The 18,013-nt window shown below is 37.9% G+C and overlaps 1 protein-coding gene across 6 annotated transcripts in view; it reads left to right on the top strand.

Annotated features, from left to right (window-relative positions):
• COL17A1 (collagen type XVII alpha 1 chain) overlaps positions 1-18,013 on the top strand; it is a 250,351-nt gene that overhangs the window by 191,669 nt on the left and 40,669 nt on the right. For all 6 annotated transcript variants that reach the window (XM_070752786.1, XM_070752784.1, XM_070752788.1 and 3 more), the window contains 12 exons: positions 3,924-4,010; positions 4,921-4,962; positions 5,830-5,979; positions 6,709-6,888; positions 9,483-9,512; positions 10,090-10,116; positions 11,432-11,458; positions 12,322-12,366; positions 12,512-12,616; positions 14,728-14,790; positions 16,023-16,076; positions 17,312-17,347. In XM_070752786.1, coding sequence (XP_070608887.1) covers positions 3,924-4,010; positions 4,921-4,962; positions 5,830-5,979; positions 6,709-6,888; positions 9,483-9,512; positions 10,090-10,116; positions 11,432-11,458; positions 12,322-12,366; positions 12,512-12,616; positions 14,728-14,790; positions 16,023-16,076; positions 17,312-17,347 — 846 coding nt within the window. The remainder of the gene's footprint in view (positions 1-3,923; positions 4,011-4,920; positions 4,963-5,829; positions 5,980-6,708; positions 6,889-9,482; positions 9,513-10,089; positions 10,117-11,431; positions 11,459-12,321; positions 12,367-12,511; positions 12,617-14,727; positions 14,791-16,022; positions 16,077-17,311; positions 17,348-18,013) is intronic.

The raw sequence follows: 18,013 nt of genomic DNA on the forward strand, positions 1-18,013 counted from the left end.
CAGATGGTACCTCCCACCGGCGAGATTAGCAAAGATCCACCCAACGTTATCAGACTCATGTTGGAAGTGTAAAAAGGAAAGAGGTACGTTTTTCCATATGTGGTGGTCCTGCCCCATGATACAAAAAATTTGGACAATAACTCATACTTGGCTCACAGAGATCACGAAAGAGGAAATAGAACTCACACCGGAAGCTATGCTTTTAGGAGTTTGGAGAAAACATTATTCAAAACAAACAATGCTCCTCACAACACATATTAACACCGCCACGAGAATTGCGATAGCACAACTCTGGAAAAGTGATCAGATACCAACGGAAGATTTAATTATAGATAAGATATATGCATGTGTAGAGATGGACGAATTCACGAACTCAATTAAGGGAAATAAATTAATAGAATCAAAAAGAACATGGCAAAAATGGCACGAATGGGTTCAAAAGAGAACATAAAAGCAACATAATATGAAACAACAGTACAATTGAAACGACCTACAGTTACCGTGTATAATTAATGAACGTAATAGATTTTAGAATTTAAAAATATAAAATACAATGTATATAATGAAAGAAAACCGGTCAAAACTTACTGTCAGAATGTTAACTGAGAATATGTATAATCTGTAATTCAAAATAATATGTGATGGGAATGACATAAGAAAAATTAATAAAGAGATTTAAAAAAAAAAAAAAAAAGAGATATCTGACTGGAATCTTGTAATATTATGAAGAAATGCATGTCAATTAAAAATAAATGTTTATTGAAAGGCTGACAATAAGAAGACAGAGGAGAAAGGTAGTAAGATGCAAAGTATAATTATAAAAGCATAAAAGCAAACACTTACCAATAAAGGTAAGGTTTTCCCCTGTCAGTTGTACCTGACATCTCTGTTTCTTAGCCAAGGAGCCAGCCAGCATTGTTAAAAGATGCTTGGCTAGCATGACTATATGCCACAGCACACAGAATACTGTCACCTCCCAATCAAAGTGGCACTCCATTATCTACTCTCATTTGAATGTTTTCAGACTGTAGATCAGTGGTCTCCAAACTACGGCCCGCGGGCCACATGCGGCCCACTGAGGCCATTTATCCGGCCTGCCAGTGAGTGACAAGAGCACAGGGAAAAGAGAGAGAGAAAGAAAGAAAAGGGAAAGAGAGGGAGGGAAGGAGGAGAGGAAGGAAGGAGGGAGAAGGAAGGAAGGAGAAATGGAGGGAACAAGGAAGAAAGGAAGGAAGGAAGGAAGAATGAAATGAATGGAGGGACAGAGGAAGGAAGGACTGGTTTTTTTTGGGGGGGGGGGTAATTTTTTTTAAATTTTCTCTCCATACATTCAAACAACACAGTGTACCATCTAATTTTCCATGAATAAAATGCAGTATTTTGTTAGTAACTAATATCAATCATCCAAAAAGTTGCAAAAGTTTTTTTTTCTCGTTTTGTCATCCAGTTACATTCATTTTCTTTTAATTAAATTCCCTCCTTAATGTTCCTTCAAAAAGTGCAACACCAATTATATTTCTAACTTATTAACCATTATGCCAAAGGGCTTCCTTCTTTCTTTATACATTTTTCATAAGCCAAAAAAACCTTGTATAGCCAATCAGATGTCAACAAAAGAAAATTAAAAACAAAACATAAACATATATCAATTTCAGACCTTCCCCCTCTAAATAGTACGTTCCCATTTTGTTTTTTACTTTATGTGCAGTGTGCATAGGAATTTGTTCATAGTTTTTTTTTAATAGTCCGGCCCTCCAACAGTCCGAGGGACAGTGAACTGGCCCCCTGTGTAAAAAGTTTGGGGACCCCTGCTGTAAATGGACAGGAGCTGGGGCAAGTAATGGGAGCTCACCTCATCACATGGCAGTTGACTTCAACCCAGGCAAGTCCCTGGGTTCCCTTGGTTTTCCAGCTGACAAGCTCAGTGTCTTTAACTGCTAAATCATCCAGTCCCCTTTTGGTATATCTACATAGTGAGGTAAAATACAGATTTAAAGAGAAAAAAGAAATTTGACTAGGTTTTATATTGTTCGAGTGAGATGATTCTGACTGGCAGAGGCCTTTTTCTGGCCAATCAGCAAATAATATTCGTACAGGAGAAGAAACATCAAATTTACTTCGGCGGAAAACTTATCTTAGCAAGGAAATGGCAATCTTCCAGACAGACTGTCTTCAATGTTTGTGAAAGGATGCTGGCTGGGATATGGCTGGAGAAAGGGAGGAAGTGGAGCACAATCCCAGACAACTCACAGGAAATTTAATCTATTGAGCCTGAACTTCACGGTGACTAGTTTCTCATGGGCTGAAAGTTACAATGAACTTTTTTTTAAAAAATGCTTGGGTTATTGTATACTGAAGTATTTGTGGAAATAAACCTTCAGGCTGATATCTCATATTACCGTACTACTTTAACAACTATGCTTATACAGTATAGATACCCTGTTTCCCCGATAGTAAGACCCCCCCGATTGTAAGACGTATCGGGGGTTTCAGGGGGGTCGGCTAATATAAGCCGTACCCCGAAAGTAAGACATATGTCTTACTTTCGGGGAAACACAGGGATATTGCCGGGGGGGAGCCCGATGACGTCGCTTCCAAGCTCCCCGCGCGCCCCTCGCCTTCACCTCGCCGCGGCGCCACCGCCTCTTCCCCAGCTTGGCAAAGCGAAGGATGGCGCTGGTCCGAAGTGAGCCGAGCGGGCGGCGGCTTGCAGCGAAGGTGCTCGTCCCAGCAACCGAGTCCTGCTGAGGCTCGGCTGCAAGCGGCCAGTGAGGCCGACCAGCTCCGAGGCGAGTGGCCGGAGCTGCGCCCTCCTTCGCCCGCCTCCTTTCCGGCAGGCAGGTGGGGCTGCCCAACTGCGCAGAGCGGCTCCTCCCCTCCAGACACACGCTTCCCCGACACGCGTCTGTGACTCTACGCGTGCACGCCGCTTGGAGCCCTGAGGTTGAACTTGGAAAAGGGCTCACGAGGCTCCTGTCCCGCAGCTGCCCTTCTGGACTCTGGGGAGATGCCTTCGGGAACGCGACCCTTTCAATTTTTTTCCAATGTAAGACATACCCCGAAAGTAAGACGTAGTGGGGCTTTTGGGGGTAAAAAGAAAGTAAGACACTGTCTTACTTTCGGGGAAACACAGTAACAGCAACAGCGTTCAGTTCTGTAGTTGCTACCTCATTACTTTTTAGACTGGCTCTAGCATACCACATTTACTCCCTAAAGTCATAAGAATTGATGGCCTTGTTTAATCAATCACCATCATCATCTTCTTTTAATGATCCCATAATCCCCTGCGGGATGGAGTTTGGGCTATCAGAGTGTTTACTGACCGGATGCCTTTCCTGTCACCAATACAGGTTTGTTCAGCAGATACATTCCCATTGTGCCTAGAGAGAGGAATATCTGTCTCTATCTAGACTGAATTCACAGCCTCCTGATTATGGGGCGAAAGCTCCCCCTCTAGGCCACAGCACCACTCCTTTTCCTGGTTTAATCAATATTGGATTAATATTTTAACATCACATATCAGTGAAATGAACTTATTAAGACTCCAAATCACACCGTATTTCAATCTGTGTATTCGACTATAATTTCTATCCTGCTGGACAAGGTTTACGATATCCCACAGGGCTCGATTTTTCAATATTCTTTTTACAAGAAGGTTTAACATTGAATAGTTCTGGAGGAAGGGGATTTGATTCATAAGTAAAATATTAGCTTAATTTGGGGAGTACATCAATATTTGGAAAGGGTTTAACAAATACTGTACGCTTACACAAAGCTCAAGGCTCTCACACATTCTAAAAACTCTTGGCTACAAATCAATAAGATTGAGAGGAGACTTTCTTTCTTTCTTTTTATTTGGAGATAAACTGGTATTAAGCCATTTCATATTTACCCTAAATGTGATTTATTTGGGCCCGCTACAGGTTATTATGCAGAAGACACCTTACAAAAAGACAAACAGGCCATCTCTTCTTATGCTGGAGATTCCTACCTGAAATCAGAAACAAATGGTACGTCATTAATTCTCTGTCTTGATTTGACTAATTAAGAGGAGAATAAAAATACAGCTCACACAAATATTGTATGATAACATTGATCAGGCTAATTTAAACAATGGCTATGCCAGTGACAAAGCTGTGAAAGTTGGACAAAGAGAAAGAGTGAGAAGCAAAATAAACATCATGGAATTATGAATTTATAAATATTTGCTAGGGTTAACATGAACTATAAAATGAATCGATTAATACTAGCTGATAAAAAAACCAGAACACAAAAGTTTTGGTCATGTGATGCAAATGGATGATGATTCTATTCTTGAGAAAGTTGAAGATTATAGAAGAAGGGAGTGAGAACAATAAAGTAGGTGAGTAACTTTAAGGAGATTGCTGAAACATCCTTGGAAAAGCTATGGATCATCAACAGGGAGAGATCAGGCTGTTGAACATTTTCCCATACAATTCATCAGAAATGCACAGGACTATCACCAGAGATGAACCAAGAATTCCTGGTCAACTCTTCGATATAGTAAAACAGGGCCATCAGCGTTCACTCATCTATTCTCCTGAATATCAGGTAGAAAAGTATCATGCATGTGAAACTATTAGGATAGCAAATGTTTCTCCTCTTTAGGTGAGGAAATCAACCCATTCCCAAAACATTGAATGAAATTCATTTTCTACCTGTGCGGTATTTCTACTCCACTGTTTGAGAGTTTTGAAAAGCAAACCTTAATTTATAATTATAGTTTGCAGTAATTCTTCCAAGTCATGTCTCTGTTCTCTGACCACCGAAACCTCACTGTATTATTGTTTCATGTTCTCATTTGGATTGACAGCTACTATGGATTAAACTCTGTTTATAACAAATAACACAGCTCTGTGCAGGAAGAGTGTTACCCTTATGTTCTTTTGGTTGTTACAGGTGGCCTTAAATCAGTTTCCACAAGACAAGACAAAGCCACAGGTGAACATCCATATTCATTACTTTTTGATTGATATAGTGCAGAAATCATTGACAGTTAATAATAGATTCATATATTTTTATGAAAAAAAGTTATTTAAAATTGGAAGCTGTTCAGTGTGTGTTTGTTGTATTTTTTCTACAGACAAATGCTGACATATTTCTTTCATGTGAACTTTTACACCACATAGGCAGGATTTTAAAAATCCAAAGCACATTTACTTTATTCTGTACCAATTAAATTAAATAATAAAATAGATGACTTTTAATAATATTCTATTCTTTAGGGGTTATAATTGTATAATCATAATCTTCTGGGGAGATTTTTTGACTGGACTTGATTGTGTTGAACAGCTGTGACACAACAGACCATTTATCATTTTGATGTCTATATCTGAAGTTCAAAATATCCAGATGTCTCATACCTGAACTGCTATTAAACTTAAAAGAAAGACAAAAAATTCGAGAGTGTAATAATTATGTGCATCAATAATGGAATATTTCTTCATGCTGCAAATTACAAATATTTCTTTAAAGAGTTTTTAGAAACTGAAGTCAATAATACAGTATGGTATATCTCTGTATATGCATTTATATTTTCATATACTGTATTTCAGTGTGCGTGTGTGTGTGTTTGCTGTTTGTATTAATTAAAGCCCAATATTTATCAGAAACTAAAGATTAGTTCTCAGTGCAGGTTCTTTAACTATGAAGTGAATACTTATTTAATGCTAATTATTGTAATATTGAGTTTAGACTATGAATAAGACTCAAAGGTATCTTGACTTTGGCACCTTCTCCTCAATTGTTGGCTTTTACAATCTCACTTTCCAGGGACTAACTTGTTTTTTTTATTATCCTTCTCTACAGAAGGTAGAGGTGATAATGGATGTGGAGGGGCTGGGGGTTGTCCAGCCTGGTGCCCCTGTAGTTCATGTTGCAAATGGTGGATGTGGCTCCTTGGATTGCTGTTGGCCTGGCTGCTGCTTCTTGGTCTCCTTTTTGGACTTATTGCTTTAGGTAAGGTATTATCATTAAATGGGACAAGCAAAACGAGCCGGGGTGGCGCAGCAGGTAGAGTGCTGTACTGCAGGCCACTGAAGCTGACTTGTAGATCTGAAGGTCAGCGGTTCAAATCTCATCACCGGCTCAAGGTTGACTCAGCCTTCCATCCTTACGAGGTGGGTAAAATGAGGACCCGGATTGTGGGGGCAATAGCCTAGCTCTGTTAAAAAAGGGCTATTGCTAACATGTTGTAAGCCGCCCTGAGTCGAAGGAGAAGGGCGGCATAAAAATTGGATAGATAAATAAATAAATAAATAAATAAATAAATAAATAATTCAAAATCTCTTCAAATGATTGGTCCTAGAAAATAAGAATATACAATATTAAGCCAGAGTTTATTTTAATAATATTTTGTTAAGCATCTTATAATGGCCTGGGTTACACGTAATGTTAAGATAAGATCCATGATTGTACTGTATACAACAGGGGCTGCATTTATACAGCATGCTAATCTAAAGCCAAAGCAAAGCAAACTTATAATAATTTTGTGTAATGTGTGAACCAGATTTTGAACAAAAACAATTGTTTCCATTTTGGAAAGAGGCTCACTAAAAGAACTGCCTTGAATTTTCTTTCCATTCACAATTATTTGTAATTATTTGCAATAATTACTTCTTGAAAAGCATGCAAGAAACTACAAAGTAGAAGGAAAACTTAATTCTTTATTTTACTTCAAAATTTCAGCGGAGGAAGTACGGAAGTTGAAATCCCGAGTGGACAACCTTGAATCACCCATCGAGTACCGACAAGTAAATGGAGCTTACTCAGAAAAGTTAGTCGGCCAGGGAGCCTCGCTCAGCAATATGAATGAACATGAACTACGGAATTATCTGAGATCATTAATAAGTGTGGAGATGAAACAAGGTGAGAAACATACAAAAATCATGAAATGATGTACAGTGTTCCCTCGATTTTCGCGGGTTCAAACTTCGCGAAAAGTCTATACCACGGTTTTTCAAAAATATTAATAAAAAAATACTTTGCGGGTTTTCCCCCCTATACCACGGTTTTTCCCACCCGATGACATCATATGTCATCGCCAAACTTTGGTCCGCCTTTAATAAATATTTTTTTAATAAACTTTAATAAATAAACATGGTGAGTAATAATCTAAATGGTTGCTAAGGGAATGGGAAATTGTAATTTAGGGGTTTAAAGTGTTAAGGGAAGGCTTGTGATACTGTTCATAGCCAAAAATAGTGTATTTACTTCTGCATCTCTACTTCGCAGAAATTCAACTTTCGTGGGCGGTCTTGGAACGCATCCCCCACGAAAATCAAGGGAACACTGTATTTGCCAAAATATGTATTGAATTCTTCAGCTGTTAGTTATCTTTCCTAAGAATTACCGTATCTAAGAATAAGACACACCGGAGCATAAGACGCACCATAGTTTTTGGGGAGGAAAATGGGGAAAAGAGTCTTCTTTCCAGTTATTGATCTGGCTAGCATCCTTAGTCTGGTCAGCTTCAGCACATTATTTTATTCTCTCTTTAAGGCTTTAAAAAAACCTTATTCGGAGAGAGTAACAATGAAAGATCTTGCAAGCCAGTAAGAGTTGGGGAAATCATTAGCACCTGGTTTGGGATGGAAAGAAACATTTGGAGCACCTAGAGCAATGAAAAAAACCCTGCAAAGACTTAGGGCTTGGAAAACATTCTTCGCAAAGAGTAACAATGAAAGAGTTTACAAGCCAATAACAGCTGAGAACATTGTTAGCACCTGGTTCGGGCTGGAAAGAAACCTTTGGAACAAGTTAGAGCAATGGAAAAAAATAATCTGCAAAGACTTAGGGCTTGGAAAACATTCTTTACAAAGAGTAACAATGAAAGAACCTGCAAGGTAAGAGCTAGGAAAACTAGGTTAGCACCAAGATAGGGGGGGGAAAGCTTAAAAAAAATAAGACACACCTGATTGTTCAGCTGCTTTTAGGGAGGAAAAGGGTGTGTATTATACTTTGAAAAGTATGGTATATGATGAAAATGACTACATCAATTTGGATTGTGTAAATTTTGAGGCCTATCTTCCTAAGGACACTATTACATTACAATTTTGTATTACTTTGAAAGCAGTCCTGATATCTGACGCCTATTTAAAGGGACCATATCTTTGGTTGCTGTACAAATTCATTGTTTTTGTTCAGTGCTTCCAATTCCACATAACCTCTGCAGCCTGCTACAAGAGTGATCCACTATTTGTAAAGGAGATGTCCACATGCCACTCCCTGTCCATAGCCAAGGCAATCTGAGGATTGTTTTAGGTACTCCACTCTAAAGGTTTTCTATCTTTTCCCATCTCCAAATGCAGCAATGTTGATACTAATGGAGCAGATATCCCTCTGGATCCAATTGGTTCACGTAGGACTATTTTTAATCGACCCATTTCTTTGTATCTTTTGGTCTTCAAGCCCCAGATTCTATACCACTTTTAAAATTAAATCCATTTATATGATTGTACACCTCACAGATACATCTCTGGGTGATTAAAACATTAGAAACCAATTCAAAAAACAATATCAACAAAACAATTCTGTAATGATTAATTACAAACAATAAACAATCAACACAATAACAATCTTATTTCATGGGTCATTTAAGTTCCTGACACCTCCCCCTCCCCCATGTACTGGAGGACATCTAGGTCTTCAGTCCTTTGTAAAAGATCAGCAGGATCCTTTTTAATGGGTTCATCAACCAGATCACTGGTCAGCTGCCAAGCATTAATGTTGATTAGTCTGTCCTAGTTTAACACAGGTCATTGGAGATGTAGCTGGAAGGACATGCATCTTGTAGTTTTTTTCCGAACGCCATCACTCTACTAAACAAATAATTTCCTCAACACTGTCAGACTTTCTACTAAATCTGCACTTCTATTCTACTTTTTTTTCCTCATCATTCCTATCACCCATTTCCTCCCATGTTGACTGTATGACTGTAACTTGTTCCTTATATCCTAAGATTTTTATTAATATTGCTTCTTCATTGCTTATTTGACCCCTATGACAATCATTAAGTGTCGTACCACATGATTCTTGACAAATGTATATTTTATTTTATGTACGCTGAGAGCATATGCACCAAGACAAATTCCTTGTGTGTCCAATCACACTTGGCCAATAAAAATCTATCTATCTATCTATCTATCTATCTATCTATCTATCTATCTATCTATCTATCTATCTATCTATCTATTTCTGTAGCATGCTTCCTTTGAAGGTGCCAGATTATCTTATGCCATTGTAAGAATGTTTTCTTAAACATTTTGGAGAAACACATGTTGGGTAGTCCATGCTAAGTGAGTAATACACAATGTTAGACGGCTAGCAATGCCTTCTAAGCAGATTTATATAACCTACTTTCTAAGCCACACATGTTCCATTCATCCATATCAGTAATAAACCAGAAATAGTTTTGCATCTTTTGTACAAGAATCTGACTGTCATTCCATATTCCCATGTAGGTCAGTTCCGAGGAGAACCAGGACCAAAAGGTAACATTTGTTTGTTTGTTTGTTTGTTTGTTTGTTTGCATATTATTTGAATTTCTAGGCCGCCTTTCTTGACTTGGGGCAGCTTACAAAATAGAGATAAAATACAAAAAGAAACATAGAAGAAATGAGCTAGATTTGTTTCAATATTTGAATAAGAATATCTTTTATTGTTCATTTGTATTCTATACAGTATATGACTGAAAAGGCGCTTTTAGTTCTGTCTTTAACATTTAAAAAATTAGTATAATTCCATTAGAAGATACATACTTTGGAGATTGCACTAGAAACCGAGAAAGCCCTAATAGTCAGACACATTTGAATTTCTAGTTTGGGCATGCACTTTATTTAAAATTAATTGAATCCTTACAATTTGTGTTTTTTCTTATGAAATATATGGAGCAATGTCTTGAAAAATAAACCATGTGAGGCTAATTGATACAGAGCCAATTATATTTCTGCCTTTCATCAGTTTGTCAAACATGTTATAGTATGAATTAGAGAAAAATAAACAAAATAAGGGAAGTCTGGGTATATTCCCTCTATAATATTTATGCTTTTCTCTCATATTCTTCCCTAGGGGATATTGGGATTCAAGGACCAAAAGGTAAGTTCAAAATTTTCTGGGAGTTTTGCCCTGTACAATGTAAATTGTAGACATAGCTTTTCATTAGGCACATATGGAATGGAATGGGATGGGATGGGATGGGATGGGATGGGATGGAATAGAATAGAATAGAATAGAATAGAATAGAATAGAATTTTTATTGGCCAAGTGTGATTAGACACATAAGGAATTTGTCTTAGTGCATATGTTCTGTATGCATAGAAGAAAATATACATTTGTCAGGAATCATAAGATACAATACAATAATAGTCCGGGTACAAATAAGCATTCAAATCATATTAGGAGCCAGTCAATATAAATCATGATATTACAAGCAACAAAGTTATAGTCACACAGTCATTAGTGGCAGGAGATGGGTGATGAGAACAATAAGAACATTAATAGTAACACAGTCTTAGTAAATATCTTGACAGTGTTGAGGAAATTATTTGTTTAGCAGAGTGATGGTGTTCCGGAAAAAACTGTTCTTGAGTCTAGTTGTTCTGTGCTCTATAGCAGTGATTTTCAACCTTTTTTGAGCCGCGGCACATTTTTTACATTTACAAAACCCTGGGGCAGATTGAGCGGGGGGGGGGGGGGGGCGGCTAAAAAAAGTTTGGACAAAAAAATTATCTCTTCCTCCCCTTCGCTCTATTTCTTTCTCCCTCCCTCTTTCTCTCCCTTCTTTCCTCTTTCTTTCTCTCTCTCTCCATCCCTCTTTCTTTCTCTTCCTTCCTTCCTCTCTTTTTTGCTCTCTTTCTCTCTCCCTCCCTACGTCCCTCTATGTCTTTCTCTCTCTCTCCTTCCCTCCCTCTTTCTCTCTCTCTCTTGCTTTCTTTCTCTAGTTCTTTTTTTCTCTCTCTCCCTCTTTCTCTTGTTTTCTTTCTCTCTCTCTTTCTCTTGCTTTCTCTCTCTCTTGCTTTCTTTCTCTCTGAGCTTCGCGGCACACCTGACCATGTCTCGCGGCACACTAGTGTGCCACGGCACACTGGTTGAAAAACACTGCTCTATAGCATCATTTTGAGGGTAGGAGTTGAAACAGTTTATATGTAGAATGTGAGAGATCTGTAAATATTTTCACAGCCCTGTTTTTGACTTGTGCAGTATACAGGTCCTCAATGGAAGGCAGATTGGCAGCAATTGTTTTTTCCACAGTTCTAATTATCCTCTGAAGTCTGTGTCTGTCTTGAACCAAACTAAATAGTTATAAAAGTGCAGCTGACACATTTATAACTGACTTTATAACTAATAATTCCTCTGTAGAACTGTTTACAAATTATGTTACTTATTCATCACTTTTTGTTTGTTTCTATAGGAGAACCAGGACTTTCTGGCGTACCAGGTAGGTGGAACTTAGTAACAGTAGCCCAATTTCCTGTGGCCAATCTTCTTGAGATGTAAGTACTGTGAATGTCAATGTCAGTGGTGGTCCTACATTCACATTATCAACTTTATTCTTGATTTAAAAAGAAAAGTAGCTAACTGCTAAGTTCATATGTGAGTGGTCCACGACCAGCTCAGTTAGTCACAGATTCTGAGGAGGATGAACCAGGTCCATCTTGGTACTCTAGGCCAGTATTCTTGACAAGTGAGTCAGAGAGCAGGAGTGAGGGAGAGTTGGGACCTGAGAAACCTGAGGAACTTCCAGACAGAAACCCCAATGATGGTAATGTCTGACTCAGAGGAGGAGAGAGACATTGGGGATCAGGAGCCACTATTAGTTGTGAGGGTCAGAAGGTCACGAAGCAGACAGGAATATCTTTATGGGGAAAGTTCTAGAAGGTAGTATCTCTATGAAAGAATGTCTAGACAGTGAATATATTTAAGAAACAGTTGACCACACCCAGATAGTATATAAGTGAGGATTTATGGGTAAAAGGGGTGAGGAGTTCTAACGTTTGTAATGGTGGAAGTCCTAGATCTGTGGTTCCAAAAATGCTTCTCTGGTGGCAAACTGCTATTATATTTTTAAATCTATCGAGCAGAGATGCATCTGTCTGAAGGAAACCTGGAGATTCGTGAGTGGGTGTGTCTTAGAAGGAAATTATCTCACTGAGGAATGTCTAAATTAGCTTTGACTCTCGGCTGTAGCCCACTCCTTATCTCTTAGCTGCCAACATGGACTAAAGAATAGCTGAGGATAAATTAAAATCGTTTTACAGATTGTTTTGTGAACATGCATTTTCTGTCTAACTGGCTTAATAGGTCATCCTGGGACAGAAGGACCAAGGGGACTAAAAGGCAGCATGGGTAAGCAAATATGTTGGATCCTGTATGGGACACCATTTTGTCATTACAATAATTCTCTGTAATAACAGTTATACTCCAAGAGAAGAACTACTGGTAAAACATTGACTATGATGGACCTACATTCTGAATAATTGATTCTTTACAGGTGAAACTGGGCTGGAAGGTCCCATAGGGCCAAGAGGGCGAGATGGGCCTCCAGGCCTCCGTGGAGAGCCTGGTTCCCCTGGATTTGGAGAGAAAGGTGACAAAGGTAAGATTTTTTTTCCTGATTTCAAAAATAACCTAGAAAGTATTATTTGGAAGAGTTTTTGAGATTGTGAATAGCAGTAGCATTTAGACTTATATACTGCTTCACAGTGCTTTACAGCCCTCTAAGCGGTTTATAGAGAGTAAGCATATTGCTCCCAACAATCTGGGTCCTCATTTTACCCAACTTAGGATGGAAGGCTGAGTCAAGCTTGAGCCTGATTAGATTTGGTCTGCCAAACTGCGGGCAGATGATAATCAGCAGAAGTAGCCTGCAGTACTGCACTCTAACCACTGTGCCACCCTGGCTCTGTGAACATACAGTAGTACCTCTAGATACGAGCTGCTCCACATGCGAGTATTCCAAGTTACGAGCCGCGACGCGAGCGAAATTTCTGTTCGACACCCGAGCTCAAATTCGGGATACGAGCCGAGCTTCCACTAGGTGGCGCAAGAATCTCCTTGCTTCCAGTTATCTCGGCGCGAAAAACAAAGTCTAAAGGCATTCGTTCGAGATGCGAGTTGATTGACTTACGAGCTCGGGTCTGGAATGAATTAAACTCGTATGTCGAGGTACCACTGTATTATATCTGTGACATTCATGCATTCTGTCTTCAGAAATACATTCACTCTAGCCATCCATTATGCCTGTTTAGATATCTGTCTGCATTGCAGAAGATTTTCAGAACTATTTAATCCTTCTTCTTAAAGAGGCTAAAATATAGTTCCAAAGCCCCACCAAAGCTATTTTGCTATTCATTAGTGAAGCTGCCCCTTTGCATGGGCAGCTGTGCCTCCACTTATTTTTTCCATGCTTTTCCTTTGTCTTAAGAGACACATATAGTAACAGCACTTAGGCTTATATATAGCTTCATAATGCTTTACAGACCTCTCTAAGCAGCTTATAGAAATAGCATATTGCCCCAAACAATCTGGGTTCTCATTTTACTAACTTCAGAAGGATGGAAGGCTGAGTCAGTGAGAATCGAATTGCCCCCATGGCTCTCTGTAGCAAGTACTGCAGGTGCCCACCATTTAAGTTTACCAAGCAATGCCTTCTATTTCTGATGGACACATTCAGACAGAGAGAAACCATAAGAGGATATTTAAATGACTAATATCACTTGATATATTCTTTCCTCTGCATTACAAATATTACAAACTTGCATTACTTAGAAACAAGGTGAGAGATAAATAAGGAAGCAGTGGGATTTCTTTGGAATAGGGATTCCCTATTTTTTTGGATATTGGCAAAAGTCTGAGATTTTTGAACCTCTGGCTCCAGGCTTTCTTACTGCATATTTTGTGTGTAGTAAAAGATGATTCATTGCAGCCAAATTATTTTTATCCAACTGCTTGCTGTCTCTTCCTTATATTCAAAGGAATTCCAGATTGGATTTCAAACCTATGAATTCACTTCTTTGGCACATACGGCAATGATCCGTGTTTAATTTTAGCACTCACCAAAACAAAATAAAAAGATAGAATCATAGCTTTTACGGCAAAGGCTACAAAATCCGTGTCATCTGTCAAAGTGATATCAAAATCACAAGGGCTGAATCTCTCAGCCAAAATAAATGAGGTTTTTTTTTCTTATATTGCCTATTGTTCTTTATATATTCATTAATCAGAAATGCAAGCAGGCCTAGAATGAAAACTGTATTCTAGTCAGATACTAAGTAAATGGGATACCAACCAATCCTTCGTCATTTCTAATGAGTAATGTGATACAATTTTTTTGAAAAGCCATCTGGTACTTTGTTTTGTAACAGGCAGACAATGCCTTATCTGTCCACACTGTTCTTGTTACTTTCAAATGCGTCCCTGCACTTGGCATTGAGAATTAAGGAACTGTAAGAAAAAGAAGACTCAGAAGCTATTTCTGTCCCTTGGGTTACTGCACCTGACTACTTTTAAGAGTGTTATCACTGTGCCCTATAAACATTCCTGAAAGGAAACAATATTCTTTTTAGGGAATGGAGAAGAGAAGCATCTTCACAATACTGCAACATATGTGAACAATGTATTATTGTTATAAATAATTGTAGGTTTTCATATTATGGGATTCAAAGAAAGCAAACTTCAGCAAGTGACCTAATGCATTTTATTGTGTAGGTTCTGCTGGGGAACCAGGTGTCCAAGGTCCGCCCGGTGCCCCAGGTTCTATAGGTCCTAAAGGTAAGTCTAAATAAGATGCACAAAACTAGTAAAAATTATAAAAAAGTAAGCATTAGGAAATGCTTTCTTCAAACACCCAATTCCTTTTCCTTGAACATGTTGAATGTTGCATGTTAGCAATAATTAGACCTTTGTGCCAGAATCAAAAGTGGATCAGATTGACCCTTTCTTCTCTTTCCAGCCTACTTTATTCTTATGTGTCCATTTTTTTTGTTTTATGATACAGTTTTTTCCTTATTCTTTCCTGGACCAAAAAGCTACAAAAGGAGGAATAGCTCCACTTCTCTTCCTAGAAATACAAACCTTTGAAATTATAGTGCCTGAAATTAGGGGCAGAGTTTACTGGATCTCGAAACTAGGCTGGGAGCTAGTTGCTAACCAATGCAGTAGCTTCAGATTAAGGACAGTTTGTGTACGATCAGATGTCCCGTTCAGAAATCTGGCTGCTATGTTTTGCATTACCTACCTGTTCTGGGTTGGTTATAAGGATAACCCTACATAGACCACATTATGGTAAACCAGGCAGCAGTGTGTGTGTGTACTAATACTGTATTTAACATCCCAAACTACATTCCAATATCTTCTGAAGGAATGCTATCCTATTTAGAACAGATTCCACAGTCTCTGTACCTGAGAACTACCTACCCACAACTTCTGTACCTTGTCAAGACTAAGACTCAGTTTAAATTTCCCATCCAGTATATTATCAGATCCAAGTATGCTGCTGAGCCTCTTCCGATTAAAATATCATAGAGGATTGTAATTAGATATGCTCAGCCTATTTGATCTAGTGCCCTTTTAGGACAGAGTCCTGGAGCAGAATATTAATTTGAATACTGCCACTATCACTACCAGGCACAACATTTTATTCCCAGTACATCTAATGTCAACTTAGGTTTGTTCTCCATAGGATTTTTTCCTACATTAAATACAATAGCCCAGAGAATTCCTGATAAAATATATCTTTTCAGTTTGAACATATTGCTGCCTTCTTGATGCCATGCTTTGGGGACAGCTAAGAAATGTAGCCCATCAGGGAAGCACCAACTATTGCATATTAGAAAATGCAGCAACTAGGCATTATCCGGTTTGTTTACAAGTAGTATAATCTGTACAAACATAACATTATAAAATACAATAAAATAAAATTGAAAGCTCCATGTTGTGCTTTTTAAAAATGTTCTCAGTTATCACTTCCCTAGCCTTCCTAATTATTATTGCTCTTTCTTTAGGTCCTCCAGGAATTCAAGGATTTAGAGGTGAAGCAGGTATCCCCGGTTCTAAAGGTACATCTCACAAACCATACTTCTGTGTTTGAGGAGTGGGATTCAAAAACATGTATGTGTACTAATGTGTTCGACGCTTACAGCATAGTACTGAACATAGGCTGGAGAGAAGCCACAAAGATATCATTATGTTGTCATCAGGAAAATGATGTAAATGATGTTAGATGAACATAAATGATATACAGTGTTAATTTGCATAATGACATCAGAACACACATGCCTTTCTTTTGTTAAAACCTCATCTGAAGGAGGCATTGGGCATTGATGGGATAACTCAATATTAAAAACAAACAATGAATTATGAATATAAGGATTTCAGTGGATGAAAATAACTTTTCTTTAAGAATTTGAGTTGCACTATATACCAATACATGCATGGATCAATTTTTGAAAAGATAATACCTAACATTGTGTTCCAAATTCAATTATATATATTCGCTGTTATATATATGTATATATGTGTGTGCATGCAAATATGTATATATAGTATGTTATGTTCATTTTAAAAAGGCATTTCATATTATAGAGTATAAAATGCACATTGTAAAAGGCAGTGGCACATGGAAACAAGCAAGCAAGAAAACACAAATGTTTAAATATACACAATAGTCCTTATAATCATTAACTGGAATAAAAGTATTAAGAAAAAGCAAGAGACAAATTGAAAGCTCTAACATATCTCTCCACTGCAGTTTCAGTAAACTGAGTTTATCAATTCCTTCTAGTTTATAGATTAGGCATAGTCTAATCTTTACTAATTTGTGTAATTAACATATTTTGTATACTCTAAGGATTCTGTACATTCAAAATATTTTATTACTAATATAATTAGTATTTGTTAAGTAATTGTTATTAGCAATTGTTAAGTTAGTAACATGATTGTTAAGTGAATCTGGGTTCCCATTGATCTTGCTTGCCAAAAGATTGCAAAAACTCACATGACTCCAGGGCACTGTAACTATCACAAATGCATCCAGTTGCCAAGTGTCTGCAACCATTGTAAGTGTGCAAAATGGCCATAGGTTTTCAGTGTTTTTATAATTTCAAACAATCACTAAACAAATGGTTGTAAATTGAGGACTGCATATATGTATAATCTATAAATTAAAAGGAATGAATGTGCCCAATTCACCAAATAACAGGCTTTCTTTACTCTTCTTTTCAGGCCACTATAACTGAGGAATGTTACTGTCAGTGTTGTTATGCTTTAAATGCTGTTTGTCTCTATTGTTTAGGTGAAAAGGGAGCCATGGGAGTAGCTGGATCCAAAGGTAGCTATGCTTTTAAATCTAATTCTAACAAAATGAAATTCATAGTGAGAAAAGTACGGTTCTATAACTACACAAGAAAAACCAAATGCAGAGTTATAGAATAAGTGGTACTTGGCTCAACAGTAGTAACTGGAAATAGGATATTGGAGTGCTAATTTAATACTCACTGACATATGAGCCAGCAGTGTGCTGCAGCTGTCAAAAAAGCCAATGCAGTCCTAAACTGCATTAATAGAGGAATAGAATCAAGATCATGTAAAGTGTTACCAATTTCACTTTATAATGCCTTGGTCAGACCAGATTTGGAAACATGCATCCAATTTTGGTTGCCATGATAGAAAAAAAAAGTTGAGTTTCTGGAAAGAATGAAGACAAGAGTAACAAAGAAGATTAGAGGCTGGAGGCTAAAACATATGAAGAATGGTTGCAAGAATTGGGTATGTCTAGTCTAATGAAAAGAAGGACTAGGGACATTATAGCAATGTTCCAATATTTGAATGGCTGACACAAAGAAGACGGGGTCAACCTATTTTCCAAAGCACCAAAAGGCAGGACAAGAAATAATGGTTGGAAATTAATCAGGGAGAGAAGCAACTTAGATTTAAGAAGAACTTTCCTGACAGTTGGAACAATTAACCAGTTGATCTGCTTGCCTTCAGAAGTTGT

This window comes from Erythrolamprus reginae, chromosome 5, assembly GCF_031021105.1.
Source record: "Erythrolamprus reginae isolate rEryReg1 chromosome 5, rEryReg1.hap1, whole genome shotgun sequence".
In the NCBI taxonomy this organism is placed as follows: Eukaryota; Metazoa; Chordata; class Lepidosauria; order Squamata; family Dipsadidae; genus Erythrolamprus; species Erythrolamprus reginae.